Source organism: Symsagittifera roscoffensis, chromosome 9 (genome assembly GCF_963678635.1).
Source record: "Symsagittifera roscoffensis chromosome 9, txSymRosc1.1, whole genome shotgun sequence".
NCBI lineage: Eukaryota > Metazoa > Xenacoelomorpha > Acoela > Convolutidae > Symsagittifera > Symsagittifera roscoffensis.
In genome coordinates, this window is record NC_087070.1 from 35,798,975 (window position 1) to 35,822,638 (window position 23,664).

Here is a 23,664-nt window from a genome sequence, read left to right on the forward strand (position 1 = left end):
AAAATGACGTTTTCAGAACTTTTTAAAAAATTTGACCAAAAATTGCCGTTTTTTCGGCGCGCCCTCACCGGCAAATTTAGTTTATTGGCGCCAAAGGCGCCTTTATAAAAATTTTGAGATTGGCCAGGCAGAAATGGATGTCGTAAACTTATACCAAAGATGGGACCCTTAGGAAAAGTTTGGCAACCAGAATTGAGGGGGGGAATAATTCCTGTTCATAAAGACAATTCCCGATTAGATGACAATAATTACCGGCCAATCTCTTTACTTATTGTATGGAGCAAGGTATACGAAAGAACAATGTATAATTGAATCTACGCATACATGGAAAAATTCGCTTTGTTGTATAGCAAGCAATTTGGGTTCAGATCAAAACATAGCACAATAGAAGCAGTTGTTGAGCTAACTGAAAAAATAAGACTTAAAAACTCGTTTAAGGAGGCTTATAGTTTTTTCCTTGATTTAAGAAAAGCTTTTGATACTCTTGATCATGAAATACTTCTGACGAAACTTGATGCATATGACATTGGAGGCAATTGCTTAAAATGGTTTAGGTCCTACCTCAACGATCGTCAACAACGAGTTGAAGTAAATGGTGTTTCTTCAGATTGGAAAAAAATAAAATGCGGCGTCCCACAAGGATCGATTTTAGGACCGTTGCTTGTCCTTATATACATTAATGATTTGCCCGTGACATGCAAAACAGCAGAAGTAATTTTATTTGCAGATGACACCAATATAACTGCTATAGGCTGCCAGATTATAGATATTAAAGATGATCTTTGTCATCTTGACCATTGGTTACATGAAAATAAGCTAATTATAAATAATGATAAGACAATACAAATAAACATAAAAAGTGCTTCCAATTCAAAATTCACACTTAATTGCTCAGAGGTGATTAATAAACCTGTTTGTAAATATCTAGGTTTATATATTGACTATAAATTATCATTTCGAAGTCATATCGATTCGGTGAAAATGAGACTCGGAAAACAATGCGGGATTTTATCGAAACTAAGACATTATGCGCCACGAAACCAATTGCTTGAATACTATAGAAGTAATGTGGTTCCTATCATTCAATACGGAATTTTGATATACGGTTGTTGTAGCTACAGTTCGCTTGAATGTTTATTTCTACTGCAAAAGAAAATTCTTAAATTCATCTATTTTCGAAAGCGTAGCGATAGTTCTCGTGATATTTTTCTAGAGAATAAATTCTTATCGGTGTTTGAAATTCATGTTTACGAACTACTCAAGTTCGTGCTTCGTGCTGTCACAAAGTCTCTATCTCAAAGTTTTTTAAACAATCTGTTCTCCTTTGAAAAGAAAACAAGGGCCACGAGACTGTCGAAATCAAAACTATTAGCTGAACCCATATGTAAGAAAAAAATCGATCGGTTTTCCATTCAATATCGTGCTACCAAGCTTTTCAACCTTCTCACAGCGCAAAAGTTAATCCCCGAGGATATTGGAAGATATTCGAAAACAGAATTTGTAACATTTTATCATACATTTAAAACTGTATTTTTATTGCAAAATGAAGAGTTAATCGATTACATATTCAAATTATAAAAAGAAAAAATTTTTTGAACCCGTGGTTACATGCTGACGGGGGTGTATCTTAGGGTTGAGGTTCTAACGCTAAAATTTGACCTTCCAGAAACTCTTAGTTTAGGAGATATGGACGATTTTACGATTTTTAAAAAAAATACTCAAAAACTTAGAAAAAAAAAATTTCAAATTATAAAAAGAAAATTTATTGAACCCGTAGTTGCATGCTAAAAGTTGACCTAACAGAATTTCCTAGCTTAGGGGAGATATGGACGATTTGCGATTTAAAAAAAAATTCAAAAAAAATCTAATTTTAAATTTTTGTTTTTCTTTTCTTTTTTACCGGCGGTTGCCTGCTTACGTAGGTATAATATAGGCTTCTGATTAGAATTGCAATACTTGACCGTCCAAATGCTCGTAGCTTAGGAGATATGGACGATTTTACGTTTTAAAAAAAATTTAAAAAAATCTAAATTTATGTTTTTTTTTCTTTTTACCCGCGGTTGGCTGCTAACGAAGGTATAATATAGGCTTCGGATTAAAATGACAATACTTGACCGTCCAAATGCTCGTAGCTAAGGAGATATGGATGAAATTACAAATTTTCAACAAATTCAAAAAACATTCAAAAAAAATCTTTTCCTGATAGTGAAAGAAGCATGCATAGCTAGGGTAGGCGTTTGTGTGCCATATGGCCCCGTTGTCTATTCTCTCCGAGTCTCATTTTAATAATTACTTATAACGATGAATTGCCAAATTTATGTAATGAATGACCGGAGAAATTTATTCTTTCTTTCTTTCCCCCTCTTGGCACGCTAATTTTGATACCAATGAACCAAATATCAGGCATTGAATAATCATATAGATGCCATGAAATTTGAATTGTCAAGTTTTTTTTTGATACTAACGAAACAAGCGAAGCGTAGTGTGTTATTACGAAGAATTTTTTTCAACCTAAGTCTCAAATAAAAGTGCTCCTTGGTGGCACTTTTGGTATATTTCAATTTAATCATATTTAGCCTATTTAAGCATAGGCAATTCAATAGCATATGTTGCGGCTTTATTTTTGGCTAGTCTAAGATTCTGTTGAAAACAACAGGTATTATGAGAATGCATGGGATTTGGTGCCATTCCCTGCCAACATGGTTCTCAAATGACCACAAAACCACGAACAAAATAGACTACCTATTGATAGCTTGTAGTTGGCGCTCTTCTGATCTGGACTGCTCCACCCGCCCTGGCAGATTCTGATCACAAGCAGTCCGTTAGATCTACCATCAAGCTTAGGTTAAAATCCTACAGAAAGAGAGCAGAAACACCAAACTACAACATCACAGCTCTTCGCTCTGAAAAATGTATCAAATACCAAGAGGAATTGAAGAAACTGAGCAGAATGAGTCCAATCACTGAAAAACTAAGCATCGAACAAGCGTGGGAACAACTGAAAACAACGTGCATAAAGCTGCTGAATCAACCATTGGTCTTTTCCTGAAAAAACCGAGCCCCTGGTTCTCCGCAGAGACAAAAGAACTCATCAACCGTAGAGCAACGGCAGAAAACAGAAGGCCAAGCTCCAAAACGAAGTTAAACAGAGTGTGCAGAAAGATAAAAACCAGTACTATGAGAACCTTGCAAACGACCTAATTTCTGCTGATGAGAAAGGAAACACAAGGAAAGTCTACAGCATAGTGAAACAGCTGTCCAGGTCTTCAGAGCCACTGAGTGAAAACCTGAAAACAAATGAAGGAACCTCGATCACGGACACGAAAGAATTCATGGAAGAATGGGCCAAACACTTCGAACAACTTCTTAACCGCCATACCTCGGAACCAGACGAACCCAGAAGAGACGCACAATCCGTTCTCCACTGTTAATGCAGAACGCCCCTGCTACTGTGAGATTGAACTAGCCATAGACAAACTAAAGCGCAACAAAGCTCGCGGTAAAGATGGTTTTCCAGCTGAACTCTTGAAACACGTTGGAATAATGTTGGTAGGGCAGTTTACTAATTAAGTCAGGATAGTGAAAAAGTTCCCAGGAGAATGGAAAGTTGCTAAAATTACACTTATCTCCAAAAAAGGCGACTTGTGATATGGCTAACGAGGCATATCTCTCCTATCCATATCCTTCAAGATACTAGATGCAGTGGTTAAAAATAGGATCGAAAGTACATACGAGAGGACCGCAAGAAAGAACCAAGCCGGCTTCAAAGCAAACAGAGGCTATCGTGATCAAATGTTCGCTCTCCGATAAATCCTCGCACAAAGAAAAAAGTACGAAAGAGTGACAAACATGATCTTCATAGACTTCAAAGCTGCCTTCGACGGTGTGGATAGAAATTGCATCTGGAACGTTTGTAGTAATCTTGGATTAAATAAGATTTAATGGATCACTAAAGGGCATGTACACGGAGACGCTCAGCAAGGTGAAAAATTACACTGTTCCAAATCCACAGCGGAGTATGTCAAGGTTCAATACTTTCTCTCTTTCTATTAAACCTGGCTATCGACTGGTCTATGTCCGGGGCCCTGGATGGTGCAAACCTGGGTGTAGGCCTGGACGACATGCACGTTGCATACCTAGATTTTTCAGACATTATCTGTCGACTTGATGACAACAAGAATGATGCCTAAGCGCCTCTGGACAAAGTGACCCCCCAAGCAGCAAAGAACGGCCTCCATAAAAAAAATCGCAAAAACAAAATTTTGCTCAAACGGCGAAAACCCCATATTCACAATGACAGACGAACCGATCGAAAAAGTAGACGCAATCACCTATATTGGAAGCTCCCTACAGCTTAACGGCGACATCACATGCGAAGTGGAAAAAAATTTGGAAAAGGTCGCTGAATTTTCAGTCGCCTCAAAAACTTCTGGAGCCAACTAAAAAACCGGAGAAAATCAAGCGCAAAGTCCACAGTGCCTGTGTTGGAAGCACGCTTCTCTACGACAGTAAAGCCTGGCCCGTTAAAATCTTACATTTGTGGAGACTGGGTGTGTTTGAGAAAAAGTGCCTCAGAAAAAATTTACACCGAGGATTCGACCTGCATAAAGATCTCCTCAGAGAAAAGGCCAACCTGAAAAAGAATATCTGCCAAATCATTCAACCAGGATGACTTAAATGGCTGGGCTCTGTCCTCCGGATGGACCCGAGCGAGATCCCGAACGCAGTCCTCGAGTTGTCGAAGGTGAACACTGGAAGCGCCCATCTGGCGGACCTAAGAAGTCCTATAGAAAGCTGGTGCAGGATGACACAATTAAATTCATCAAGTCCCCAGAATGCACTGGAAAAATAGGATTTAGTGACATTCCCTGCCAACATGGTTCTGAATTGATCACAAAACCAGGAACAAAATAGACTACCTATTGATAGCTTGTAGATGGGGCTTTCCTGATCTGGACTGCTCCACCCGCAAACCCGCCCTGGCAGATTCCGATCACAAGCACTCCGTAAGATCTACCATCAAGCTTAGGTTAAAATCCTACACAAAGAGAGCAGAAACGCCAAACTACAACCTTACGCTCTGAAAAATGTATCAAATACCAAGAGGAATTGAAGAAACTGAGTCCAATCACTAAAAAACTAAGCATCGAACAAGCGTGGGAACAACTGAAAAACAAGTTACACCAAGCTGTGGCATCATCCATTGACCGTTCCCTGAAAAAATCGAGCGCCTGGCTATCCGCAGAGACAATAGAACTCATCAACCATAGAGCAACGGCAGAAAACAGAAGGCCAAGCTCCAAAACGAAGTTAAACAGTATGCGGAAAGATAAAAACCAATACTAAGAGAACCTTGCAAACGACCTAATTTCTGCTGATGAGAAAGGAAATACAAGGAAAATCTACAGCATAGTGAAACAGTTGTCCGGGTCTTCAAACCCACTAAGTGAAAACCTGAAAACAAATGGAATCACGATCACGGGCACAAAAGAATTCATGGAAGAATGGGCCAAACACTTCGAACAACTTCTTAACCGCCCTACCCCTGAACCAGACGAACCCAAAGAAGAGACGCACAAGCCGTTCTCCACTGTTGATGCAAAATGCCCCTGGTACTATGAGATTGAACTGGCCATAGACAAACTAAAGCTCAACAAAGCTCGCGGTAATGATGGCATTCCAGCTGAACTCCTGAAACACGTTGGAATAATGTTGGTACAGGAGTTTACTAATTAAGTCAGGATAGTGGAAAAATTCCCAGAAGAATGGAAAGTAGCTATAATTACACCAATCTTCAAAAAAGGCGACTTGTGCTTACTAAGGAGGCATATCTCTCCTGTGGATATCCTTCAAGATACTACTGGCAGTGGTTAAAAATAGGATCGAAAGTGCATACGAGAGGACAGCAAGAAAGAATCAAGCCGGCTTCAAAGCAAACAGAGGCTATGGTGATCAAACTTTTGCTCTCCGATAAATCCTCGAGCGAAGGGAAAGTACGAAAGAGTGACAAAAATGATCTTCATAGACTTCAAAGCTGCCTTCGACGGTGTGGATAGAAGTTGCATCTGGAACGTTTGTAGTAATCTTGGTTTAAATAAGATTTAATGGATCACTAAAGGGCATCTACACGGAGACGCTCAGCAAGGTGAAAAGATACGTTTGTTCTAAATCCACAGCGGAGTATATCAAGGTTCAATACTTTCTCTCTTACTATTAAACCTGGCTATCGACTGGTCTGTCCAGGGCCCTGGATGGTGCAAACCTGGGTGTAGGCCTGGACGACATGCACGTTGCAAACCTAGACTTTTCAGACATTATCTGTCTACTTGATGACAACAAGAATGATCCCTAAGCGCCTCTGGACAAAGTGGCCTCCGAAGTAGCAAAGACCGGCCTCCATATAAACATCGCAAAAACAAGATTTTGTTCCAACAGCGAAAACCCCATGTTCAGAGTGACAAACGAACTGATCGGAAAAGTAGACGCAATCACCTATCTTGGAATTTCCCTACAGCTTAACGACGACATCACATGCGAAATAGAAAAAATTGGAAAAGGGCGCTGAATTTTCAGTACCTTCAAAAATTTTGGAGCCAACGAAAAATACCAGAGAAAATTAAGTGCAAAGTCTGCAGTGCCTGTGTTGGAAGCGCGCATCTCTACGACAGTGAAGCCTGGCCCTTCAAAATCATGGATTTGTGGAGACTGGGTGGGTTTGAGAAAGTGTATAGAAAAATTTTACACCGAGGATTCGACCTGCATAAAGATCTCCGCAGAGAAAAGGCCAACCTGAAAAAGAATATCTGCTAAACCATTCAACCAGGATGACTTAAATGGCTGTGCTATGTCCTCCGGATGGACCAGAGCGAGATCTCGAACGCAGCCCTTAGGTTGTCATAGGTGAACACTGGAAGCGTCCATCTGGCAAATCTAAGAAGGCCTGGAGAAAGCTTGTGCAGAATGACACAATTAAATTCATCAAGCCCCCCGGAATGCACTGGAAAAAATAGGAAACAGTGGTTCGATTTATGAAAGAAGTTGCCGTGGACCGAAAGCGACCGATAGCTTTGGTTCGCGATATCGTCATGACAGACAGCGGGCAGCAGTGCCTCTAACACCGTACTTGGATTTGGATGGAATTTGTTGTTTTTTGTTGTTTTTTTTGCGGCGCTTTGGAAAATTTTTGTATTTTTCGATGAAATTTCATTCTCTCTGAAAAACTGCTGTACCGTTTTTGGGAAAAATAATATCAATGGACAACTTGCGGCTCTTTTTTGTGCCTGCATATTTTGCTAGTCTCTCTTCATTTCACCCCCACGTCTCTTCATTTCACCGAAAGTTTCGGAAGGAGGATTTTTGGACTACTTTTTTCATTTTCTCAAATATTAAATGCGCAAATCTGAGAACATGAGGATGAGAACAAAAGAACAATCATGAGAATATCCTTCTCAGGCTACTGTTCCCTAAATTCGGTAGCAAAAAGTTATAGCCTGAAACAAGTCCATTTTTTGACATATTTGTTAATTTTTGAAACTTTGACTTTTCTCAAAAACTACGCAGTCAAATCGGAGATGAAGGGTGGAACCGAGAGAAAATAAAACCAATCATGCTAATCTTTTATGTGCAATCGGCTATGCCGTGTGTTTTCAAAAAAAATATGGCCGTAGAAAATGTCCAATTTTTGAAGTTTTGATCTTTTCAATCAAACTAACATGGTGCTTATATATTTCCCTGTGTAATCTGTTTCAATCTATTTTTTTAGAGAAGCCAATATGAACATCGCACAAATCCATTTTTTGAAATTTCTTGACATTTTTTTTTGTAGAAATTCACGAAAACTACTAGCTAAGTCTGATATTAAGGTTTCAATCTAAAAATCAGTCTTCACTGCATACGATGCTATTACCATGCTTTTTAGGGAAAAGTAAATGAATTTAGGAAAAATAAATGGATTTAGGAAAAGTCTAATTTCACAATCTTTGATCGTTTCTTGGTATCTTTTTAAACTTTTTTCTCAAATTACCCAGCCAAATCAGAGATAAAGATATCAATTGAAAAAGCGAGTAGTAGTTGAAAAAGCGGCTAATCACCAACTCAAGAAGTGAAATCACTAGTGTTTTGCGTAATTTTTTGAAACTTTGAAAATACGCATTTCGTTATCAGTACAATCAAATATTAAAACAGGTGCATCCAGCATTAGCTAGGCCACTTGCTTACCTCCAAGGGACCGTGGCTTAAATAGGACGTCAGACTCCTAATCAACTAGTGGGATATTCAAATCCGGAGCATTAAATTACTTTTTGTTCGAATTTTTGCTGCATACATAGCATTGGTAATTTGATTTAAAAAAACTGCGGCTGCTTTATTGGTGGCTAGTGTAAGTAAAATTACAAGCGTTCATGGAGCAGATGTGAGAATGTATTACTCCTTATCTCTGCAAAATTTTTTCCCAATGTGTATTTTTAATCTTTAAAGAGTACTGAACGTAGTGAAGACTCTTGTATAGGTCTTATTGATTTTTTTTCAGGAAAAGTCTTAAAATGCTCCAATAACTACAGATGTGCATCCATAGATATTAAGGCATTTATGAATGCACTTAGGTATAAATGCACTTTTTGAGTTCAATTGAAATTCATCTGCTGAAAGTTACGTAATTAGCACTCTCCAAATACCAACGTAATGGCGCGAAAAACGTGAAACATACGGAAATTTTCCCGGGAAATGGCGCGAAAAAAAGTGAAATTCAAAAGGTGAGATTTTTCAACGAAGTATGCTTTTTTTTCTGTTTTCTTGCCTTCATTACTCATTACCGACTGTCTGGTGGCAAGTTTCCTTTTTTTCTGATTTCATTTTGTTTTGTCTGTTCAGAGCTCGTTTTTGCATTTTCCTCGCTTGTGTTTGCGAAACGCAGTTTCGTCTCTGTGTGAATAATCATATAGATGCGAAAACTGAACTATTTGAGTGTTACTACGGCGTTCTTTTTTGGTCACCATCATCAATTCCCAGAAAGTATTGAAAAGTTGTGAAAATATGTCTTTTTGTAGACTCGGCTTGATGAAGAGAGTTTCGCCTCGTCGGCAGGTGCTGAGCTGGAGCAGAACAAGAAAGTAGCCGCAATTGAGATCACCACAGAATTCATCATGCCCAGACTGAAGCGCCCAGAAACAGTTGCTAATATTGTGTTAGTGTCCATGCTGAATCTCCCAGACGCCATTCCGGCTCACTTTCAGTCCACTTACACGCCTATAGACAGTGCGGGGACTCCGGCGCAGATTGAACACGTGGCGAGGTTGATAGCTACGCAAATGACAGCTGTTGGAGTTGGCGCAGGTAGTGAAGTCTGAAAATATGCGAATATCTGAATTAGGTTGACCTGTCTCCTGTTACTAACTATTTAGATATATTCAATTATGATTTGCAATCGTTGTCCTATGGGTCTACAATACAGAGTGCTTTTAAGCTTTCCTGTGGGAGAGGATCTATATGTTTTAAATCGAAAGTATCACAATTTTGGATGTTCTCAGGAGTGGAGCAAATTGCAAAGGAAGAGTCAAAGTTAGCGGAAGCTAAGAAGACTAGGGAGTCCAAGCAGTCCTCGTCTGCTCAAGAAAAAGGATCTCCGGTCGAAGTTTTATCGTCGCGAATGCACCACGCCACCCCAGCTAGAGGAGAAGAAGGATCGAAGCCCTCGGAAAGCGAAACAGCTGCCGGAGCTTCAAAATCGGCTAGCCAAGAAACGAAGCAAACTTTGTTCACTCCTGAAACCCTCGCGGCTAACTTGCAAATGCGGGATCCAACCAAACGCAACGTGAAAGCGTTCAACTTTAGAGAAGCTACGGTTGCTATTCCTCATGATCAGTTAGACGCCTTTGCAAAAAATAGCTTGAAAAGAATTCTGTATGCTGAGAAGAAAATAAAGCAATGCGGAGCGACGGCGGAACGTTTCAGAGTCTTAACAAATCTGGCAATAATGCATGATGACTCGGGCTTTGACGATGAAGTGGAAAATTATGTTCTAGACGAGCTAAAAGCGCGCTACGAATTGATAATATCGTGGTTGTATCAGCTCTACAACAAGATGCAAAGAACATCTGAAAAGTCAGTTAACAAAGTTTTCCTAGCCCAATATGAAAAACTGTTTATGAGGGTCATGAAACACGTAATGCAAAATCCGGAGAAAGATGGAATTTTCCTGACTAAACTTTTCATTGAGGCCCCAATTTTGACGAATCCCGTCTTTTCGACTTTGTCTCGATTTTGTACTATAGACGAAAGTGTTTCGCTGTGCATTTCGACTTTGAGTGAGGTTGTTTTGAAGCGAAGTTCACACATGAAAGTAGCTCTGAATTACTTGTTGCTGCTGACGACTTTGGACCACCAAAAAGCAAGAAGCGAAGCGTTGAAATTGTTAATTCAGCTCTACACCAAAGATACATCTGACCAGTACAAGAGTACAATTGAGAATTTTGCCACCGTGAGTTATATTTTATTTTGTATTTATTTCGGTTCTTACAAAGGTATTGCATTTGATTAACACTTATGCCAATTAATAAATTTTTCTCGGGATATATCCTCTGGTTCTTTTGCTTTCTCTTCTAAGGGTTTCGATAATTTCAAAGCATCTGCTAAAAACTGTTTGTCAAGATGACTATCATAAAACTGACTTTTGTTTATAATACACTGAATATTTACAAAAAATTTAAGATGTTTGTTTGTTTTTCCTGTTTTTGTCAGTTTTTATTTGCCTACGAAGTTGTGCAACCACTTTTTTCAATTTCGTAAACCGGTTTAACTAAAAAAGGATTTATGTTTATGTGTTATCTACACAATTTGTTAGCTTTTATTTTGAGCTCGATATTGTTTGGCTTAGTCGACGACTTGCTTCTTTTCCAATCCAGCGCGCAAATAACATTGCTCAACTGATGGCTATTTTGCTGCATGATTTGCAATTTAGTTGAATCCGTTCTCTGGTTTATTGGTGGCTAGTGTTGTTCCATTGTCAACCAACCATGGTGGAGATGCATGGACTCAAGGTTCATAATCTACAGCTCGGTGGTTCTATTCCAATAAAAAGCAAAAGTTTGTTTTTCAAGGCTTATCTTAATCTTTCAAGGCTTTATTGGTGGCTAGTTTGCGCCAATCGTCAAGCGACGGCGGCGGGCGCAGATGTGATGACACGAGAATCATTATCTACAAGACAGTGGTTTGATTCCGGAACATAAAAAAGTTACATTTTCAAGGCTAATTCACACTAGCGAGCGTAGTGTATGAATATAACTATACTTTTTTCCATTCTAACTCGCAAATAAAAGTGCTAATTTGCTATAATCACGATCTGTAACATTGGAAATTTCATAGAGCATCTGTTCTCTGCTTTATTTGTGACTAGTGTTTGACGGTTGTTAAGTGTCTGTGGCTGAGAGGGAAGAACGAGAGACTCCAAATCTAGAGTTCGCTGGTTCACATCCTACACATAGCGAAAGTTTTACTAATTCGAGGCTTGTTTCCACTTTTTTATTTCACTTAATAGAGTTGTTTTTTGTGATCGTTTTTTCGCTTGTGTTTTCCCTATTCCTGAGTCAATGAACGTATTGAAGACTCGATTTTGTCTCCATGTTTGATTTTTCGCGGTTTGACTTTTGATTTTTTTCAAGTTCAGTTTTTTCCTCTGTTAAAGGGAAGTCAAAATTCACTATCGAAATGCAAATTGTAAAGGCCCGTTAAACGTGATCGAATTTAGTTTTTTGACATTCCAGCGGAATTAAAATAATACTTATTGATCCAATTTTCTCTGTGTGGGTTAACTTAAAGAAAAAATGCCACTCGAACTTTTCTTGAAATTCAAAGAGCTTGAACGTGATATACTTTTAGCTTTCGAAAGTTGAAAATTAATTTTTAAATTTTGATTTTTTCCCGGTTTTATAGAGTTTTTGTACACTTATCCTATTAGCCAGGCTTGATTTTTTAACCTCCATAATAGGTTTTAATTTTCAGGTATCGCAATGAAAAAAAAATTGCCTGTTGATCCAGGTTTTTGATTATGGGTCAGTTTCATCAAAAAGCATCATATATAACTCACTCTTGAAATTCATAGAACTATTTGGCTACTACCTTTTCGTTTTTTTATCTCGTTGATCTTTATCCAAATGTATGTTAGCTAAGTTTTGTTTTGTTTTTGTGTAGATGCGTATGGAAAGTGTGATGGAGAGTAATCCGCCCTATGACCTGTTAGACAAGAGTGGGAGGGCATACAGTGCGTGGTGTGAGGAGGCCATCAAACAGTGTCTCTTCCTCTACCTGGGACTCCTCCCTCTCAAACATGCACTCCTGCTCCCCATCGCCACTAACTTTTCTTCATGCTCCATTGATGTCAAGAGGTACATTTTTACTAGTATCAAGTATCTCAGATTGTTACCATTACTGTCGGCTGAGTTGGAACTAAGAATTGTGCGATTTTTCAGCCGTTGAACAATTGATGATAATTTTAAGAATTCGAAGAAAATAAGTGTCTAGAAAAACCGGTCGGATTATTTTGCTAGTCACATTCAATTTTCACAATCTGATTTTGACTAAAGTCTGCCAATATTGTACTTCAATGTTGAAATTACTTCTAAACGGTTTCAGCTGTATGTTGATGTATTTGTGAAAACGAATTACAAATTCTCCGAGGCACCTAGAACACTGCAGAAAATTTAAGCAATTTTTTTTTCTCTATTTAGTTTTTTAAAATTGATATCTACTTTCAAATTTAATTTATCCTATAGTTTAGATTTTTACAGTGATGTATAATAGATGAAAACCCAGATTAACTTAATAAAAAAAAGCTGACAGAACATGAATATCCTACTTATATTATAGACCTGTTGGCCTGCGTATTATTTGAAATAGATTCATTAAAAGTACATGAATTTCTATTAGTGAAATGATAGTTAAAATGAGATAATTAAAGGTGGATCAACTGTTTTCTTAAATGCACTATTTTGATGGGTGGTCTCAATTATTTTTTACACCATAATTTTTATTCTTACTGATTATCTGGCTATGGCCCGCGTTTTAATTTAACTGAATCTTTAAACATTTTACAAGAAATTACAAGAGTGTGCGTCCATTTATTGATATTTGAGTTGAAGGCAAAATGAATAAACACAAAGAGTTTAGTCATCAGAATAATTGAATATAAAGAAAATTTATAAGAGACAATTTAGAGGCAAAAAGAGGCACTGAACACTTAAAGACGATTACCTCTTCAGACAAATTGGTTCGGTTTTTTATGGCAACTGTTCTCCATCTTCATAGCCTTTTGGACTTTCTTCATTTTTCTCTCGTAGCGAATTAAATTTTATCTTGGTTGATTTTTCAAATCAAAAATCATGTATCAATTTTTTTAACAAGGAAGTTCTCAGATATGCACATGATTTGAACTTCTGAAATTTGAAAAAGAACTGCTGAATTTTAATGCCAAAAAACCACAATGTCCATCTGAATTTCCAGCATGGGCTCTGAAAGATGGATGCAATGAAATCTACAGGCATTTAACGTTCCCTCTAAATGAGTTCCTGAAAAATAGCCTATACCCTTTAAAAGAGTTACTAAAAAGCAATAGTCACTCCAATATACCAAAAAGACGATCCAGAGAACTACAGACCAATTCCAATAACTGGAGCACTCTCCTAAGTCTTCGAAAAGTATTATACAAACAAACAAGGATAGCCGGTTAGTGTGCAAGTAGCACAGAATGTTCCTACCACAGTCTTAAAAATACAGTTTTTTTGTCGTTGTCGTTTTTTCTGCATGTTGTGATAAGATCTGAACGGAAAAATAAAGTTTAAGCATATTTGAGAGTAATAGTAAAATAGGTCAATTGGAAAACACTTTTTGAACAAAAATGACCAGAAAAACGAAAAAAAAAAGTGAAATTCTGAAATCAATTCAAAATTTTTTCTTTTTGTTATTGAAATTTTTTTTTATTTTCACGTTTTTGATTCCAAAAATTGCGCTTTAACTCTATAATTACCTTTACTTGAATAAATTTTTTTTGACCTCTGAAATTGAAATTAAGCTTAAATAAGCTATTGTAAGCGTACCCGGACACCTTATCAGCTCGAAGTTAGACCAAAAATAAAAAATTTCAAACCGGTTCTTCTCGACAGTGAAAAAAAATTCGAAATTTTTTTTGTGGTTCGAATCACGATTGAAAGGGGTTTACTGTGATATATCACTCAACCCAGTCTGATCATTATTTGTAGCAGCTGATTTTGCGTTGAAAACAAAGCAGAAAAAACACTAAAACACCCGAATATAAAGTTCCTCCCCATTTTCAATGGTCGGACCAATAATTGACTATCTCTTATCCAACAATCTCCTAAGCAACACTCAATTCGGATTTAGAATATCCTATTCAGCAATCGACTCCATAGTATATTGCACAGAACATTTCAAAAAAGCCCTTTACAATGATAAATTCGTTGCATGCTCTTTATTAGACCTATCCAAAGCATTCGATACTATTGATCACAGGTTCTTAAAACTTAAGTTAGAATTGTTAGATTTCTCTGAAAGTGCAATTCAAATGATAAACTCTTTGATAAGCAATCATAAACAAACTTTTTTTCAATAATGTTGAATTAAACTGGATTTCATTACATCAGGGGGTCCCACAGGGTACTGTACATGGACCACTCACTTTTGATTTTTATATCAATGATCTAAATAAGCAGTTACCTGACTTCTGTAAGGAAGTGTAATACGCCGAGGACACATGAATAAATTATGAACTACATGATGTAAGAGTGGTGCTTCTACAAAATTTTAAAAAGCTGCAAAAAATATCACCACTTCCAATTCCATTCTCTCAAACGGAATGCCAAGAAAACTCTTTTTCTCGGTAGATAAAACTTTAATTGAAGAAAAAGCCGATTTTCAATATCTTGGAGTCATTCTCAATCAATTTTTAACATTTCAAAGAGAAACTAGATTGATTTTAAGAAAATTGGCGTCCGGAATAAAAAACATTACAGTCGATTAAAAAAACACTTCCAATCAAAACAAGAACTTTAATATTTTGAACGCAGTTGTCATTAATCATCTACAATACCCAGCTATTCTTTCAAATGAAGTTCAATCTTTTCACTTGAAAAACAATTAAGTTAATTAGAACATGCTGCGATCATGCAAAATTTGATTCATTGTCTGACCTGAAACTCAAGTACAACGTTCTACCTATTTCCATGTTTCTGAAATTCAAGATTATACGACTGCCAGCTTAGGAAAGAGTTAGATATAAAAACAAAGAAATCGAACTACACCCAAGATTAACTAAGCTATTTTTTAACTGAAAGATATAATGGTAAACACATTGAAGTCTCATTTTTCAAAACATCAGTTACAATATGGAATAATATTCGTCAAAGCTTAACTTCGGATAACATTCTGAATAGATACATTTTTACAAAAGCAGATTTTTTATTACTATTTAACGACTATTACACCGACAAACTGTGGTAAGCTTCCTTGGAAAAAAGTGAAATCTATTTAAGTTTTCAGTCAATTTCTCTGAGAACTGTTTGTGATTACAATAATTGTTATCGCTTGAAATATACTACAATATATAAGTTTGATGTGAAAATATATGACATACACTTGCTGTTCCGAATTAGTTTCGAAATGCAATAAAGTTTTCATTTTTTAAGAATTTGTTTGGTGTTATCAAAGTTGAGATCAATTTCATCAACTTCGACCTGACCATCAAAAAAAATCAGACCTACATTTTCTTAAATTTTTGGGAATCCGAATTGCGACCGATTAATATGATACCACGCTTCACCCCCCTACAAGCTTTCTTTGAGCTAGTAAAAGTTAGGCGGATAAGAAAGCACCCTGAAGTGAAGTGGTCGGAGCAAATATATGGCCCTAAAATTCTTTGAATGTGAATAATTTTTTGGTAGACTTTTATGACAACAAATAGAAGCTCAAAGAGCTTTTAGGCCATATATTTTTATGTGGAAATCCTTCAATAATAATGAGTCAATTTTTGTTCGATTTACTTGAGACTTTTCCAACTGTCTTGTCTGTTGGCTATTTTTTTTTAAATTTTAATTTGGTTTTTGCATATAAATTTTGCTTAACATTGCAGGACTCTTCTGCGAATCATGGAAGCACCTGTGCACAGTATGGGGCAAGATTCGCCGGACATCCACAGGCTGCTTCAGTCTTGTCCCAAGGGCTGCGAGACACTCCTCATCCGAATACTCCATGTGCTCCTGGATCCAAAAGACTCTGGACCACCCTACAGGCCAGGTAGCGTCAAATTGTATTGGATTATTGTTGTAAATCGATGTCAAAAACAGTTTTAAAATGATCAGTGTCTGAATCTATCTACTTTTTCAGGGGTCTTGCAGATTTTCAAAAACGATTTTTAGTAATTTCATTTCAAATTGAGCATTAACAATGCAATTTGTTTTTATTTGTGGAGTCTTAAGTTTTTTGAGAGGAATACGAAGAAGTCTTAAATCAGATATTGAATTTTTTTTCTACGGAATTCATCTTGGACGACATTTGGTAGTTGAAATTGTTTAAACTTTCGAATCAATGTGTTATAGTACGAACTTTCGTTTTTTCCAACCTAAGTCGCAAATATTGTTGCGACTTTTGTTGCGGCGACTAAGTCGCAATTATTGTTGCGACTTAAATCAACAGTATTTGCTGCGTCTAATTTGCTGCATCGAATTGGCAATAAGATATTTTGATATATTGTTGCACCTTTGAAATTTGGTTGCACTTTTACAGCTTATTGATAACATGAACATGTGCTTTGATATTCGAATAATTGTAAATTTACACAGTTGATGCGTTTTTAATTCATCAAATGAACGGAAGAAAGCTATTTGTTTCAAACAACATAACAATAATATAATCTCGATTTCAGTCATTTTCTAACTCAATATATCTCGCAATTTTTTGAAATGCGTTATTTATGCATAATGTGGCTTTATCATTTGCGATTTTTTTTACATGTAAAATTGTATCTTTTTGTATTTGATGCTACTTTTACTGCATCGAATTGGCAATTTATTAGCATATGTAGCTGCATTATTGATGGCTATTTTTTTGGGATTTTAAGCATCCGTGGCGGAATGGTTAGTGTGTGAGACTCAAATTTGCTAGGTCGCAGATTTTTGCTTATTCGAGTTTTTGCTAAGCCTCGAGTTTTTGCAAATTCAAGGCTTATTTCTACTTTTTCTTGTGTCACTTGATTGAGCTGCTGTTTGATCGTGTTCTCGCAAATGTTTGCGTAGTGCAGCTTCGCCTCTGTGTCAAATATGTACCAGAAATTATTCGTTGTTTCAGGAAATGTCCAGATCTCGTCAGAGTTGACTGGCCATGTTAAGAACCTGTACAAGGAAAATGGCGATGTGAGGTTCTTGTTGCCAGTTTTAGCTGGATTGGGAAAACAGGAAGTACTCGAGGCGTTGCCCAAGATGGTCAAACTCAGTCCTGATTTATGTAAGTATATAAACTCAACTGAATATTTAGCTTGTGAGATTCACTTTTCTCTAGAGACTCAGGGGTATCAAGTAACGTTGTGCTTTGATCTATATTTGAGAGAGTTGGCTTTTTTTGCGCATATCTGCCGTGTTTTAAAAACTCTAGTAAGAGTCGATGAGGATAGTTCAGACTCTTACATAGGTTTCGATGATTTTTTTTTGTTTTTTTTTTCAAGAAAAGTTATGCTAATTTACTTTTTCGCGGTTCTTTTTAAGTTCAGTTCATTATTTTGTTTAAAAAGAAGCAAACTTCACTATCGAACAGCGAAAGTTAAACGGTCATGAAAAACGTGATCGACTTCTAGTTTCGAAAGTGAAATTTAATTTTCTGATTTCCCAGCGAAATAATAAATTTACCTAATGATCCAGTCTTCTCAAATTGGGTTAGTTTTATCATAAGAGTTGCAATCACAAATTGTTTTAGAACTTTAAAGAGCTTTAAGGGCATCTATTTTTTTCTTCGAATATCAAAAATTGAGGTTTTCTCAAAAAAAACATGCCAGTCGTCGTGTCGTAATCGATTGTTGATAACTCGAAGTGATGATGCCTTTCATTGATTACTTTGAATGATCTAGCATCATAAAAGAATCTTTTTTGGTAACTTCCACTTGCCTTTGTTAACAGTTGGCGAACTATTTGGTATTGACATTGTGTCGAGCCTGTCGAATTTGAATGTTTAAGACTAATGAAAGTAGTGAAGACTTATATAGGTCTTGCTGATTTTTTTTTCCAGAGAAAGTCTCTAATAACTACAGATGCGCATTCATACATATTGATGCATTTATAAATGTACTTCGGTATTTTTGCAGTTTTTGAGATTCATTGAAATTCATATGCTGAAAATGACGTAAATAGTCCTCTCCAAATACGAAAGTGGAAATGGCGGAAAAAACGTGAACGATTTCTAGTTTCGAAAGTGGCATTTAATTTTTAGATTTCCAGCTGAATAAAAACTTTACTTATTGATCCAGTTTTCTTTAGTTGGGTTAATGTTATCAAAAAAGCGCCAATCATAAATTGTTCTAGAAGCTCAAAGGGCATCTTTTTTTGAAATTAGAAAGTCCAATTAGAAATTAAAAACTAGCTTCAATAAAGTCAGCGTTTTTTTAATGTTTACTTGCGTTCATTACTATTTTCCAATCTTTGATTGGCTATGTTTCATAATTCTAAGTAGTGATGTTCTTTCCTTAATTGCTTGAAACTCATCTAGCATTATAAAAAAACTAAAATTTTATTTAAAATCTCCGGTACCCTCCACTTGCCAGTGATAACAATGGGCGAACTATATGGTACCAATATTATGTCGAGCATGTCGTATTCGTTTGTTAAAAACTCGAAGTGATGATGCTCTTTCATTGATTTGATGCTCTTTCATGAAGTGTTGATGAAATTAATTTTTCAAAGTTTGTTGAAATGAATATTTAACATGTGGTCCTGTGAGCATACAAATGAAAGAGGACTTGGTTTTGTTAACGAATTGCTTTAGTTAAAGAGGTCTTCAAGCGTCTGCTGGGAATCGTGCAGTCCAACTCGGAATCCGCAGACGTCGGAAGTGCCTCCACCGCCTCTCGACTGTTGGCAGTGGATCTGTTCGTTGGCTTCCACAAGATAGAGGGTGATTTGAAAAGTGCAATGTTGGCGGTCAATGCGTGTATGACTGAGGAGGGAGTGTTTAATCAGTCGGTGTTGGCGGTTTCCTTGACGCAGCTGCTGGAGCTAAAAGTACTGCCGACGTTGCTACTCAGAACTGTTCTGCAGGTTATTTTACTGTTCATATTACTAATCGATTCTTTTTTTTTTTACAAAGCAGATCATCAAAAGGGTTTAAATTCACATATGAAATATTTATTTTATAAAGAAAAGTAGTACTTTGGTGAAGTGCGAGCATTTATATCTAATTTCATACATGTGTTTTCTCTTGTAGGCTCTGAACAAATACCCGAAGATGCGTTCGTTCGTTCTGAATACGGTATTGCAGCGACTGATTGTGAGACAGGTGTGGAAAAGGGACAAATTGTGGGATGGCTTCATCAGAGTAGTGCAGAAGACAGTACCGGACTCATTCGGTATCCTGCTCCAGTTGCCAAGTGAACAACTCATCAGGTGTGAATGAATGAGAAATGGTATAGCGAGTAGTTTCCCGAGTATACCTAAGTTGTTAACCCATTTTCAACCAAGAAAAGGCTGACCGATTTCGGCTGCAATAGTGATACCATGTGAAAGTTCTAGACGCAAAAAAACGACCATGAGTTGCAGCAACAAACGAGATTCGCTCAACAAAATTACTCAGTCTGGAATGTGGGGAAATAAGCCCAGAAAAATAACTATAAAATATTGAATGTACATTTTCATCAAGGACATCATATTGATTGGGACGAGTTGAGCAGCTTGATTGTTGGATGAAATGGTATTAACTTAACATACTACCAGCACTACAAAATTCGGAGTTTAAAAATAAAAATTAGCCTTTTACTTGATTGGTAAAATTGGATGCATAAGTTAATTATCTTTTGAGAATAAATATAAAAGTACGCAAATTGCTACTTGAAATGGTTATTTGGTTAATTTTTTGTCGAAAATTTGCAAATTCGCTGATCAAATACTGATGTTTTTAGCGTTTTCAATTATTCCACGGAGTTGAAAAAAGGTCTGCTGTCGCATTGGTCGGCGCTTCCTGAGTACCAGCGTAGCCAAGTGCTCCCATCACTGCAACAGCTTCTCAACTCCCCTGATCCAGGCGCTCCAAAGGGTGTGAACGATGGAACGACAACTAAATCGAGAAAGCGAAGTCTAGTTGAAGAGAATCAGCCGCAAGTGGAAGGCAGCGGTGAAACTGATAAAGAGAAAGCTCAAACCGTTTCATCACAATTGAAGAAAACAAAAACGGATGGTGATGATTTTTCGCCCGAGTTTTTCGCACAGCTAATGGAGAGTATTTGCAATGACGTCATTGACGATATAGCTCAAGAAGTGTGCAATAGTTTGACGGAGGAATTAGCCGAAGAGATATTGGACGAAACTCCACTTGAAATTTTTATCTGCAATGACTTGATTGACATCTTGATGGCAGATGAAGCATTTAGCGTTGCTTTAGAATCAAAAACTGAACTTGAGTTGTTCGGATAAGACTAGAATTGTTATCGATTTCAACAGTATCTTTTAAGCGTTTATTTATATCTTTTTTTTCTTTGACTTAATTTTACAGTCGGAAGGGTGAACATCCTTGTTTCGAAACTGCAAAATATGAAAACTATCATAAATATAATTTTGATGTTGAAAATTTGAGAGCCAATGAAGCAAATATAAGGTTTTCGGTGGCCAGTCAATAAGCAGATTGGTCTAAGATCAGAAAGTGTCCAAGGGCAGAAAAACTGAAAAATATCAACTTTTTTAAGCTAAACAGTAAATTAATTATCAGAAATGTCAATTATACCAGAACAACGAACATTTTATGCATAGTTTGAGTAATTTAATCAAGTTTTAAAAAAAAAATCAATCAAAAAATTAAATGAAATTATTCGATTCATGCATAATTTATTCATTTTCTTGGTATTTTTTGACGATTCTAATAATTGTTATATCAATTAGCCCGTATAAATCAACTTAAGTCAAAATTTTTCTGTTTTTCTGCTCTTGGAACCATTCTGCTCTTAGACCATTCTGCTTATTGCTCCGCCTCCAAGGTTTTTGCTCTGAGTAATCGATCCCCTGCCATGTCAATGATAGTTTGCAGGGCTGTTAAAATGTTACCTATTTTAATAAATAACAAACTAACGGTTATTTACGATAAAAAACATGTTTTTTTGTTAGAAAATTGTTTTTTTTTTTCGGAATGATCAAGAACAATTCAATTCCCTGTACAAAAACGCCAGTTTCCCGGCCTTCTCCGGTCCAAGGCTTGTTCTCAATGTCCCGTACGTCGTCCCTAGCGTGGAGAATTGCCGTTCGAGGCCGGCACTGGAGGCAATCCCCCCAACGAGGGACTCAGCAATCTCACAAAGCTTGTCAGAGAATCCAATCCTTCTCCCAGTCTTCCACCAAACAGATGGTTTGACCCCAGAATAACTCTCTCCGAAAAGATTTTCTGAATATGGAGGCTCCTTGGCCATGTAGTTGGTAACATCACGCATAATGCCATTGTCAATCTCGTTCAGATACTCGATCGCTGATGCAGTTTCCACCTTGTTGAAGTCTTTTCCACCATATCTGTGGTCGAGAAGATTGGCAGCCAGAATTTCAGGAGAGAGAGCGGCTTTTGCACGTTTTGCTACTTTTTCAGCATACTCAGCCGGCGAACCCACACATACTTCGTTCCATATTTGGAAGACACTGCCAACTGTACATGTGTCGCTCTGAAGTTTGTCGAGAGCGATTCCAATGGGTTTAAAAATTGCCAATAAATTCATCAAATGGGCTTGACACCCGTAACCGTGCAAAAGCATTTCTGGTGACTTAACCCGTCTTCTTAGCCAGCCCACTCATATTGGCGGCATTGTCGGTTACCAAGCAGGTAATTTTGACTTTCCACTCTTTCTCGCATATTTCCACTTGCTCACGAAAGAGCTCTACCAGATAATCGATAGTGTGAGGATGGCCAGTGGTGTCAACAGTATTGACTAGAAGCACTTTGGACGAAGTTATGATCGAAACTCCGATAATAGGGTCATTCGATCTTGTGGACCAGCCGTCAAGTACCAGCGTTGCATTGCACCCACTGACAAAATTCGCTACTTTTGATTTTTCCTCTCCGTAAAGCTCGTCCAGGAGCGGGCCGGAAACTTTCTGTCGATTGGGGATTTTTGTACCTGGCCGGAGCATCGTAAAAAGCTTTTCGAACGGTTTGTTCTCGACCTGCAGGAATGCTGTATTTGAGGCTACTACGTAGCGGGTAACCTGTAGCTCGATCTGGTGTTGCATAGATTTGGAAGTTGAAAATGACGGCACCGATAGTTTCGTTTGTTTCATCGAAGACGGCCCAGCTTCATGTTTTTCGGTGTTGTTGGCAGCACATTTGTCCAAGTGCTTCTGCATCCGATCTGGATTCGATACTAGATCCATCTGGCAGAAGTCACATTTTGCTCGAATCACCCCGTCGATGGTGATTTCCGAAAAATTCTGCCAAACTCCGCTCTTTCTGCGTCCCATCTCGAAATCTGAAATAAGCCAAAATCAGGTATACAGGTATAACGTATAAGCCAAAACAAAAGAACCACTGGAAATAGGTAACAAGTGTTGAATATTTACATAACAAACAGTTATTTATTTGCTTGTTAAATAACATTGTTAAATAACATTGCAGCCCTGATAGTTTGTGAGGGCGAGCTCACGCTAGAACTCTAGCTTCAGAGACGCACTTCTCGTAGACACATGAATAGCGCTTGTACAAATCCGATATCAGCGTCGAGTCGGGTTTCAATGCGTATAGTTTTTAGTTTATAAATCAAATTGATGACGCGGAAATCAATTGTTTTTTATAAATTGCCAAGGCAGATAAATTAGGCAAAGGAGATAAATTATACAAAATGCGAGAGAAATTGTCTTGTAATGTAGCATTGAAAAACGATTTCCGAAGTATCATTGGAGACTTATATTTCAAAAGAACTAAAAAACAGAAGACCTTTTTTAAAGTTTCTTGTGGTTCTTTTTTTTGTTCACGCTCAAATTCGATTTTTCGCGGTTTCACTTGAATTTCTGTACAAATATTTTGCTGAAAGGAATACAGTGCTAATTTAAATCATCCGGACAAAACGAACAAAACTTGAATTTTCAAACACGTTTTTCTCAAATGGGGTTAAGAGAAGACAAAAAGTGAAAAGAACAAAACTTGTTTAGAATTCCATCAGAATTATTATGGTGCACTTTTTTCTCCGAAATTCTCGACCAAAATTTTACCCCAAAAATGGGTCATTTTGGCTTTTTTTCAATAAATCAAGAATTACGCTGAAACTACTTAGTTAATTGATGAGGAATTTATATGACAAGAAACCGCTTACACAGTTCAACAGAGTTCTTGAAGGGTTGAATCTCCAAAAATTTGAGTAAATTGTTTTGGATATTGTTTGAGTATATTGTTTCTTGAATACCAAGCAAAAACATATTCTCTTATACTGGTTTTTGGAGA

At 37.1% G+C, this 23,664-nt stretch overlaps 2 protein-coding genes across 2 annotated transcripts in view; both read left to right on the forward strand.

Moving 5' to 3' along the window:
* The window catches only part of LOC134854020 (symplekin-like), a 30,135-nt gene extending 9,231 nt beyond the window's left edge, over window positions 1-20,904 (forward strand). Inside the window, exons 7-14 of the mRNA XM_063870083.1 lie at window positions 9,045-9,330; window positions 9,525-10,474; window positions 12,184-12,377; window positions 16,133-16,296; window positions 17,347-17,502; window positions 19,030-19,301; window positions 19,468-19,646; window positions 20,159-20,904. Coding sequence (XP_063726153.1) covers window positions 9,045-9,330; window positions 9,525-10,474; window positions 12,184-12,377; window positions 16,133-16,296; window positions 17,347-17,502; window positions 19,030-19,301; window positions 19,468-19,646; window positions 20,159-20,669 — 2,712 coding nt within the window. The 3' untranslated portion in view covers window positions 20,670-20,904. The remainder of the gene's footprint in view (window positions 1-9,044; window positions 9,331-9,524; window positions 10,475-12,183; window positions 12,378-16,132; window positions 16,297-17,346; window positions 17,503-19,029; window positions 19,302-19,467; window positions 19,647-20,158) is intronic.
* Window positions 1-23,664, forward strand: part of LOC134853869 (uncharacterized) — a 224,251-nt gene that overhangs the window by 143,197 nt on the left and 57,390 nt on the right. The gene's annotated exons all lie outside the window — the stretch shown is intronic.